The sequence below is a fragment of the Nicotiana attenuata genome, chromosome 9 (assembly GCF_001879085.1).
Source record: "Nicotiana attenuata strain UT chromosome 9, NIATTr2, whole genome shotgun sequence".
Classification (NCBI taxonomy): Eukaryota; Viridiplantae; Streptophyta; class Magnoliopsida; order Solanales; family Solanaceae; genus Nicotiana; species Nicotiana attenuata.
The window spans coordinates 10,401,213-10,412,338 of NC_031997.1; the positions used below are offsets into that span (position 1 = coordinate 10,401,213).

General features: G+C 37.9%; 1 protein-coding gene across 1 annotated transcript; it reads right to left on the reverse strand.

Moving 5' to 3' along the window:
- LOC109232053 lies at window positions 9,740–10,910 on the reverse strand. Its single transcript, XM_019397703.1, has one exon. It carries the CDS (start codon window positions 10,814–10,816, stop codon window positions 10,007–10,009), a length of 810 nt encoding a protein of 269 aa, XP_019253248.1. The 5' UTR covers window positions 10,817–10,910; the 3' UTR covers window positions 9,740–10,006.

Genomic DNA, 11,126 nt, shown 5'->3' on the forward strand with positions numbered 1-11,126 from the left:
TAAGATGCTTTTATAGAGGAAGGCGATAATAAAGAAGAGTGGATAGAAGAGAAGTTAGTGACAATTTTAACCATTTTGGACCAAAAAAATTGATACTAGGAGAGAATATAGTTGTGTGTTTCTTTTTTCAACAAAATAGTTGTATACTTTAATAATTCCGAAAATCGACCTACCAACAGATATTGAGGGAGAATACTCTTCACCTTCATCAGAAAATATTGGTTAGCGACAACCTTGAAATAGGGCAATTTAATAACTTAATATATTAGAGTATAATTACACTTCTTTGGTAAATAAGAGAGACAATGTTATTAGTTCCATTAAGAATTAAACTTGAGGGATCCCTTCGACTTTTAATTCAAACTTATTAAAGGAAACTTCCATTTGTTTTTCTCTTTACGGAAGAGGGAAAGTGATTGATACTCTTCTTTTCTGTATGTTCTCATATCATTTGGTCATAAGTCTATTTTCTTTCAACAGTATCTCCTAAAATTTTCTTGGTGAGAGTCATTCAGGGGCGGCCCGGTCAATTTTGTGGCCTAAAGTTAAACTTTATGACAGACCTTAACTTTTTTTATTTTAAAAAATATTTTTATTTGTATTTAAAGTGTATTTTTCTAAATTTTTTAGATGCAAAGTTATTATTAATTTTTATAATCAATTTTTCCTAATAAGTCTTTCTCAATTAACAATGCAACTGATTCATTTAATATATTTGAGATTGTTGATCTTAATAAGATTTTATTAATTTTAATTTTGAAACACTTTTTTTCCGCTGAAGCAACAGTAATAAGAGTTATTAACATTATTCTATGAGTAATATAGGCACTTGAAAAATAATTAAATCTTTTTATTTGATTGAATATATCAATAAACTGTTATCTTCTAATTGTACTATTTTTCTTAATATCTTTAATGCAAAAAATAAATCTAAACTTTGTATATCGGGTTGATTATTATGATTTAAGGAGCATTCAAGATGAAGGCAATATTTTTTTCAAATTTCCATCATCTAGTAATCTCAGTTTTTACCGCTAAATAGAAAATCAAAAATATTTTCATATGCCTCTAATTGTTCAAATCTATTTTAAAGTAAAAAAATAACCTTGTCTACTATTCTCTCCAATCCATAATAAGTAACTTTTTGGCTTTTATTTTGGTTCAAAATAAGTGTCCATTTATATAATCGAGAAGGAATTTACTTCATTTTTCCAAAATTTGCCCTTATTTACATATCTCAATGTGTCAAGTTAATAACGTATAAATTTTAATTGAGGATAATTTAGTCAAAATACATTTTTGTTCTAGTAGTCAATATTTTCTTAAGGGGCACAACAAATGTCACGACCCAAAATCCACTAAGGGTCGTGTGGCGCCGGACACCATTGTCAAGCAAGTCAACACTAATTTACTTGAAACTTCTTGTTTTAATATTTTCGAAATCGTTTCTTTTACACATTAAACAACAAGTAATGAGTTTCATTGAATAGGTATTGATGTCTTTAACAAACTCCATATTAAATAATCCCATAATCATCCCAGAACCCGGTGTCACAAGTGCATGAGCTATCTCTAGGAAACAATATAATATAGCAACTGTCCGGAATACAAATAGGACAGAAAGTAAATATGGAAATCTGAAAGAGACTCTGCTGGTTGCGGGTCGTCTCGAGAAGTGCAGCTCACCTAAGTCTCCGTATCAACCATGCTGCTACGCCCGCCAGGCCGCTAGAGATGCATGTTCCTGTGCAACAAAAATGCACAGCAACTGTAGCATGAGTACGAAAACAACGTGTACTCAGTAAGTATCCCGCCTAATCTCGGAGAAGTAGAGACGAGAGGTCGACTTCGACACTTACTAGTGGTCCAATAATGATACATCAATAATATAACAACTCGAGGATTTATATAAACATGATTGTAATTCAATGGAGTGAAGCAAGAAAATAATTTTTTCTTTTATATGAAATTCCCAAATTTCCTTTTCATCATTTATACATATATTCTCAAGCCGGGAAGAAGCCATATCGACATCAATAAATTTCAAGGCAAGCAATACAAGCATGCGCAAATCATGCCGAGGTCGTACGGCCCGATCCAACAATATATAAACTGTGCACTGCCAGAGGGTCGAATGGCGCGAACCATAGATGCATCTATTTAATCTACCGGGGCATTCGGCTCGCTCCACAATAGATAAACACATTCAAATAGTCAAATCAATAATTCATCAAGGAACAATTATTCAGGAAAAGGCAAGTTTCTCTTTTAAAAGTCAAGGAATGATATCTAGTCTTTTAGAAATTCATTTACACGTTCGATATGTTTAAGCATTTTTAAATTTGTCAACAAGGTTGCATTTATTACAAGTAAGCATGCTTTTGGGTCCTAGACTGCCCGGACATAAGCATAATAGTAGCTACGCACGGACTCTCGTCACCTCGTGCGTACGTAGCCCCCACAAATAGGAGCACATAACCAATTAACTCACCTATGGGGACAATTCTCTCTTACAAGGTTAGAAAGGAGACTCACCTCGCTCCGAAGTTCCATAACCGGCATTCCACACCCTATCGAAGACTCAAATTGATGCACAACGCTCCAAAACTAGCCAATAATTATGGAAATCCATTAACATGTGTTCAATTACTCATAATAATCCAATTTATAGCAGTCCCTAACCCCGATCAAAAAGTTGACAAAAATGCCCTCGGGCCCACGTGCCCGGATTCCGAAATTTTTTGAAGATAAATTTTACCCATAACCTCATGAACTCGAATATACAATTTACTCTCAATTTCACGTCTAAGATCGTGGTCAAAATTCAAGAATACGAATTTTTTAGGTTTTCCCTCAAACCCCAAGTTTTTCCACAATTTTCATGCTCAAATCCATATACAATCATGTATTTAACTCAAAACTAACATAAACCACTTACCTCATGCTGGGTGGTGAAAATGGCACATCAAAGTTGCTCCAAAAATCGGCTCCAATGGAAGAAATGGGGTTGAAATGAACTCAACCCCCGATTTAAAAGAACCTCACTGCCTCCAGCATTTTCGCACATGCGGTGCATAAACCGCTCCTGCGGCCCCCGCTTCTACGGCGCAAGTGCCTCTTCCGCGGGGCAAGTGCCACTTCTGCGGTCCCAGGCTCATGGCCAAAAATCCGCTTCTGCGGTCTCCTCAACGCAAATGCGCACCCGTATCTGCGGTTAAAGTACCGCAGCTGCGGTCACTGCACTTCCTCACCCAAACCGCATATGCGACCCCTTGGCCGCTTCTGCAGCTCCGCACCTGCGGCCCAAATCTCGTAGGTGCGGTTACACCAAATATCAGCTGCCTCAGTTCTTCTTCAAATTCCCAAATTGATCCGTTAACCATCCAGAATCCACCCGAGGCCCCCGGGACCCCAACCAATCATGCCAACCAGTCCCAAAACATGATGCGAACCTACTCGAGGCCTCAAATCACATCAAACAACGCCGAAATCACGAATCACACCCCAATTCGAACTTTATGAACTTTAGAACTTCAAACTTCTACATTCGATGCCGAAACCTGTCAAATCACGTCCGATTGACCTCAAATTTTGCACACAAGTCATATTCGACATTACGAACCTACTCCAACTTCCGGAATCGGGATCCGACCTCGATATCGAAAAGTCCGCTCCCGGTCAAACTTCTAAAAAACCTTCAAATCTCTCACTTTCGCCAAATGACTCCAAAATGACCCACGGACCTCCGAATTCACTTCCGATCAGCTCCCAACACCAGAATCACCATGCGGAGCTATTCCCTGACTCGGAATCCCAAACGGACATTGATAACACTGAAATACACTTCAACCCAAACTTATGAAATTCTTCCAAAAATGCTAACTTCCATAATAGGTGTCGAAACGTTCCCGGGTCCTCCAAAACCCGATCCGGACATACGCCCAAGTCCGAAATCATCATACGAACCTGCTGGAACCTTCAAATCCCGATTTCAAGGTCGTTTATTCAAATATCCAATCTTAGTCAATTCTTTCAACTTAAGGCTTCCGAGATGAGAATTCTCTTCCCAAATCAACTCCGAACTTTCCGAAATTCAATTCCGACCATGCGTACAAGTCATAATACCTGAAGTGAAGCTACTCAGGGCTTCAAACCGCTGAACGACGCGCTAGAGCTCAAAACGACCGGTCGGGTCGTTACAACAAAGGCTAAAAAGTCATTTATTATGGACCAGAGGGAGTATGTATAAAAAATAATCAACTCTAAAGGACTATTCAAGAGATTTTGAGATTTCACTATTAACATTCTCCTCAGTTTCTTCCTATTTATGAAATTCGGGTTCTATATTAATTTCAAATGCAATTTTCTTGGCAGAAATCAAAGCGGTTGCATATCTTTTGTCTCGGTATTTGTTAAATAAAGAAATCAAACTTTTTCACCACATGATTTTTTTTTTAAATTTATATATAGCTTATTAGGTGTAAAAAAAAGTAGGGCCTCCACAAATGTGGAGTCTAAAGCAGTTGCTTTTACTTGCTGATGGGTCACCCGGAGTCATTAAAGAGGCCGCAAACTTTCCTAGTCTTTGGAAAAATTCACAAATAATGATGAACTGATATGTACTCTTTAGAAAATAACTCATAAATAATGATGAAATATGGTAGTCTTTAGAAAAAAGCAGAAATAATAACATGAAATGTGGTAGTCATTAGAATAAGTAATTCCAAGAATAATGATGAAATGCATTAATCTATAAGTTTCCTATCAAGGTTAAGGAGTCAACTGAGCATCTCAGCGGCGGGATTGAATACCCGGATCGAATCAGAGTTCACGCCACTGCTGGATGTGATTCCAAGAGCCGAACGAGAATGAATACCACACAGAAGAGTCAAGACCAGGCGTTGAAGCTTCGCCGTAGTGACAAAGCTTTCATAGTCTGAAGGCAGGCCAGCGCCCTGTTCCATCAGGCGCGAATCCTCTCCATAACTAGTATAGTGGAGGTCTTACTTGTATTGCAATATCGCCTATCGCTTTCTTGAGTTGATGTTTAACTTGCACCTAGAGGATTCAATCTTCACTTCAAGACGCTATTTACCAAGGAAAAACTACCTTTTTTTTGAATGGAAGAAGCCGAAGGGGTGAACGAGCGCTGCGGTAACGAGCCGTAAGAAAGATGAGCAGAGCATTCCTTCCGCCGGCCTTTATAGGAGTAGGGGAGCGTGGTGAGATAGATAGACGTCCAATCCTGCAGCAGCCTAGGACGTTGTCTGGGCCAAGAGCCATAGTTAGTTGCTGTTTCCATTTGGTTGTTTCTTCCTCGTTGTTGATACCGGCAAGACATTCTATGAGTCTCTTCCTTTTTGCGTATGGCATCGCCACTCCCTTTGGCAGCATCCACTAATTCGGAACTTAATTTGAAAGCCGTTTTATTTAGGTTATACCTTGCTGTTTTCAGTCACAAGTTGAATACAACTGAAGATGGAAACCACCAAAGGATGTGGTGCAGTGGATGAGGCTGCTCCGCCTTGCAAGTCACGTCAGTACAGGCGCAGCGTAGCGTCATGGTAGCGTTAGCTATGCTCGACTAACAGGATGAGTCATGTGATTGACCTGACAGGATGTAAGGGAGCCACTACGAAAAAGTTCCGGGAGTTACGAAGGAAGCTTCGAGCTCATATTGGTCATGGGTTATGAACAGGGCGGGATTGATCGATCTACATCAAAAATTCTGGCTTCCCTTCCCAGGAGCGCATCTACAGAATAAAGAGAGCACGCACCACACGGTTTTCCTCTACAGCTGATCTTCCTCAACAAATTCAGGTTTTTTCTCTCAAAAAAGTGGGCTTATTGAATATCATATTGGTTTGGCTTTGTTCACTTTCATTTTATTAGTAGTAATGTTTTTGGCTGTCTTGTAGCTCTTTGTGAGCAGGTCTATGTACTTGGCTTAACAACATCAAAGAGGAATCGAACCTCTTCCATTTCTGTGTTAACAAAAATCCATTTGATGTCCGCATGAGCGTTGAAAGTCTTCAATTCGACTAGAGCGTTAGATTCTTTTTTTATTTTGACTTCTTTCAAAGGTTCTCTCAGACTAGCATCAACTGATGTTAAGGTTAACCCAATAGTCAGGTTTCATTACTTCCGAAATCCTGGTGATGGATGTGGAGAGCGTCGATACGATAGGTTGATTTACCTTACTAGTCATATGCCCTAAAGGTTTACTGTCTGGATGGTACTTTTCAACAGATAAGCGAATCGCGCTCAAGTGGTGGTTGACGACTCTACTCCTTGAAGTGAAGAATCGAAAGTCGTCGTTCGTTAGACAAGGCCCACGTGCTGTGCATCTCTGGTGTTCTGCTCGTGGGGAGAGGAATGCGGGAAAGTGGGGTCCTCTCACCTGTGCTCACTTCCGTTTTAGAAGTCAGATTGGATTTCCAATTGGTGCTGGTGGCGGAGAGGTCGGCGCCTGTGTTCTGGCTCTGGGGGGGTGGGTCTTCCCTTTCTCAATTATTTAGTACTCGGTTAGGTGCAAGACTTCTTCCATTGTCTAGGGTATATTCCTGCATTTCATTCAGATGGGTTGAACAATCATGTGATTGTTTCTTTTCAAGCTGATGAGTAGAAATATCGTATAAAGAAAATGACAAAAGAAATCTCTGATCTCTTCCCGGGTCAACCCACTCAATATCCGAGAGAGGGTAGGCTTTTGGCGGCCGCAGAGACGGCGGATAAGGCAGCGGATGATACGTACTTGGAAATAAGCAGATCATAGATAAGTTTTTTCATGCCTCGACTCTCCCTCGGTTCGTTCGGAAATCATGGTAGTCTTTTCATGGAGATTATTGGGAACGGAAATGTGCCTGGGGTTAAGAACAACGACAAAACTGCCTTCTGTCTGTTGCCATGGAATAGTGTGAACTCCCCTACTGATCTGACTCCAGCGGATTCTCGGCTGTACATTGTATATCCTAAAATATGTCGAGCTTCTTGGAGCTTCTGTCAAAGGGATAATCTAACCTTTTTTTCTTTTTTTCTTTGTGCATCATTTGTTTGGCTAGTCTGTATTTGAGTTCCATGCATAAGATCTGTTAAAAGAAAAAAATAGGATCTATCTCAATAATTTCTTTATTTGCAGAATTTGAAATCTTCGGTACGGAATAACCGAAAAGCATATACATGAATGCATCTGAAATCTTAGAAAGGGAAATTAAAAGGGACGAATCTTAGTCATGTAAAAGCGTGAAGTTTAAAGAAACTTCTAAGGCTGCTTACCTTTTCTTACTTTCCACTTTTTTGTGATTGGATAATTAACAAACCTAATACAAATCAGAAAATTCAACGACCCACTCACGATTTTCAGATTTTCAACTTTCCTCCCCATAAAGTGGAAAATCTCTCTAAAAAAAGAATATTAGTTGAATGGGCATTGATTTCATATATTTATCAAAAAAGGATTATTTATTTTGAGTTTTATAGTGATCTTTGGAGTATTTTACTCGGACCTACAAAATGTAAAAATCCTTGCTATAGTGATATCTGCTGCTCCTCTCGGGCTGTGGTTTTTCTTATTCAAAATGGTTTTTCACGTAAAAATCTTGGTGTCGTTGTCATTATTTTATTCTTATTAATTACCGTATTTCAGTATTACATTATTATTCCGCTTTTATTATTGTGAATATTATTTTTGTGGGGGTTTATTCCACATAAGCTCCGTGGAAAAATAGAGTTAGGATTGAAGAAAGAAGAAGAGATTGAAGAATGAAGAGAAAAAGAAGCAAAGGGGAATAGGAGCCGCGAGCACTAAAATTTGGGAGCTGGGGAACCATAATTTTTCCAATTTAAGTACTCCTATAAAAGTGGATTTTTCATATAGAGGCCTTTGTGACAACTTGAACTTTGTGGTACTTTTAAAAGTCTTTTTTAATGCTCAACACTAACCATAAAAAGTGTCCCTCATACCTTATACTAGGCCCCGTTTTTTCAAAAATATTCTTTTCTTTTTTTCAAAAGAAAAAAATTTCATAAAAGCATTTGTACATGAAATTTTACAAGTTTTTGAAATTTTTTTGAAATGAGTTTTTCAAAATTCACCTTTTCAAAATTTTCAGAATTTTTTTTCCCTTCTCACAAAACTGCAATATTTATTCAAGTGAAATGCATATCCAAAAATAATTTCAAATTTCAAATACCATTTTTCAACTTAAACTCCAAATACTTTTTTTTTCAAAATTACAATTTCTATGTCCAAACACATAGTTAAAACTTTTTATCCTAACAAAATAAAATGCAAATCTCAAGAGCCCCTTATAATTAGATCCCCCATGTAAGCTTAATTTTCCGTATTTTTTTCCCTCTTTTTCCTTTTCATATCTCCAATAAATAAATAAATAAATAAAGAGCTACTTGGTGCATTAAGCTCCCCAAATATATGTGGGTTCAAATCTCCAATCTTATAGAAATTCTTTTAAAAAAATAATGCACACACAAATGATGCCACATGCCAGGAAAGAAGATAGGTTTCTTCAATATGGCTTCTAGGATTCATTTTACTGTAACAATACTGAAGATACGGATCCACGCCGACCATTCTGGATAAAGCAAAAAACAGGGTGGCATATATTGTTTATAGTAAAATTTAAAGTACTAAGACTAAACAGTAGAATCAACAGAATCAAAACCCATCAAAGTAATATTCTCGCCATCCAAATATTTTTGTACTCACACTGAACTAGAGTTTATTCTAACTAATTTACTGAGTTGGTCAATTGGAGAAGATTTGTTTCCTTATTACATTATAGCCATATATATAAGTTTCATACTGTATTAAAATGGTGCACTTAGTTGGGTTAATTTTTCTTCGTGTTAGAGCTACTCTTGTAAGCTCGTCTTGCCTTATCTATTCTTATTGCTTTGTTGTGTGACAAACAGTTGACAGCAATTATACTGAGTGAACAAAATATAGCTTTAGAGACTAGTAGATAGACCGTCAAAGGATGTGGTGCAGTGGATGTGACTGCTCTTCCCCTAATCAGATTTCTCGAGTTCGAGCTCTGGGTATGGAAAAATCCTTGGTAGGGAGCGCTTCCCCCCGAATGGGATCCTACGCGGCGCGAATCCGGATATAGTCGGGCTCTAATATGGGTACCGGACACCGGGTGTGAAACCAAAAAAAAAAAGACTGAGAGAATGGGACACCAATATTTTTACTCCATTCTTCCTAAATAAGACACATTATGTTTTTTTTTTTTGGGTACATTATGTCCTTTTATAATTTTAAAATTAAGAAAAAGATATTTTTAGAGTAAAAGACAGATCTCTTCCGTATAAAATTAAATTTTCCATATGTAAAAAAAAAAGAAATAGAATTATAAAACTACAAACATATTTGCAAAGAACCACAAAACCAATTCACCTTCATGTTATGATAGAGGGTTCACTATTACCTTTTAATTTTAATTAACATAGGTGGGGCTGATGGCCAGAAATGAATGGTATAATAGCTATTCGCCATTTATTAGACAACACTTGCTTAAGTTTTTTCATTTCATTTTTTTCCATTTGAGAGAGTCTACTTTCGTCTCTGTCATGTTTGATGCATTCGCTTCTCTCTTTGCCATGTATGTTCGTAAGGAATAAAGTATTGAAGAATTCATATATGATCTATTATCCGAAAGATCAAAGACAAGCAAATTTTGCACTTTGCGGTAATCTCTCCCAAGAAAATGTTACTAAAGAAACATTTTAAAATATTAGTCAATCTTCAATTTAAAAATTGGGAACTAAATAAGTGACATATATTTTGAGATGGTGAAAAAATCACAAAGGAAAAACTTGAAATTAATCGACTTGAGGTATTTGCTTGGTTCTTTTTATGATGGTAGTATCGGGCCAAGATACTGGCAATCTCCTATGATACTAAGAGACAACTCTTCCTTCAAAACTTGAATATATGAAAAAAAAATAACTTAGGTTTTTTTTTGCCTCCGTTGACATCTGCATGGTGTTAGAATGGCCGATAACTTCTACTCAAACCATTAGTCAAACCATTAACGCTGGCGAAAAATCCTATTAGGTCTTGCCTATACGGTAAATACGATTTTCTTCTGTTCTTATCACCTTGGTTAGCCGCTCTATTTCGTATGTAAGCCGCCACCGGTGACTCTCCGCCCGTACCACTTCCTTTCAGCTGCTTCGATTTTCCGGCCGCCTTTACGACCTCACCTAAATTCGTTGTTTCGCTTTTTATTGACTTTTTCGGTGTGAGAAATACAAAACTAGTGTCCTTGCCGTCGCTATTACTCCGCCTTAACAAATCTCGAAGCTTCGGCCATCGCTTTGGCGCCGATCCAGTTGATTTACTCTTCTTACATTTTCCCGGTGACGGCTCGCTAATCTTCGGCTTCCACACACAATATGTTCCCGGCGGCAAAATCTCCAATTCATCCACATCTGATGACGCCTCCGACGCCGACGTCGTCGTCGATTCCAGTTCTTCTAGGAAAAAACTCTTCAACGGATTTCGAATTTCACTATCAACGGCATCCGACGACGACGATTCATCGTTAACGTTTAATAATAGATCGCCGTTGAAAACAGGGAAAATTGACTGAAATTCAGTTTGACCGCCGTAGATGAGTTCCATGGTTGAGAATTCAAAATCTAATTCCTGGCTGTTATCTCCGTCGAAGCAATCGCTAGCGTTCTCCTCCGCTGCCTCCTGAAATTCATCGGAGATTTTAGCGGCAATTTCAGCCAAGTATCCGAAGCTACTAAAGCTAGGGCACAAATAATTATCGTCTATGGCTTCCTGCATGATTTTGTTTTGCGTGATTGTGTTTTCTCTGTGTAGGTTTTTTATGCTGTGCTGTTCCGTGTAGGGAAAGAGAATTGTTTGTTCTGTTAAGAGCTGTGCGGGGGTTTTATATATAGTGTTTGAAGGGGTTTAGGAAGTGCTCTTATTTCCTTTTTGTTTTCTCGGAAAGTGATTTTCTTTTTCTTGTAGGAAAAGAGATTGGTGGGCCCATCACTTCACACGGGTGTTTCTAGAAGACTAAACTTATTGAATTTAATTTAAATTTTTATGAACTTATGGGGCTTGTGTATTAATGCTGATTTAATGTATT

Excerpts from the sequence above, each read along its gene's own strand:
- LOC109232053 (XM_019397703.1), bottom strand. The coding sequence starts at position 10,816 with ATGCAGGAAGCCATAGACGATAATTATTTGTGCCCTAGCTTTAGTAGC.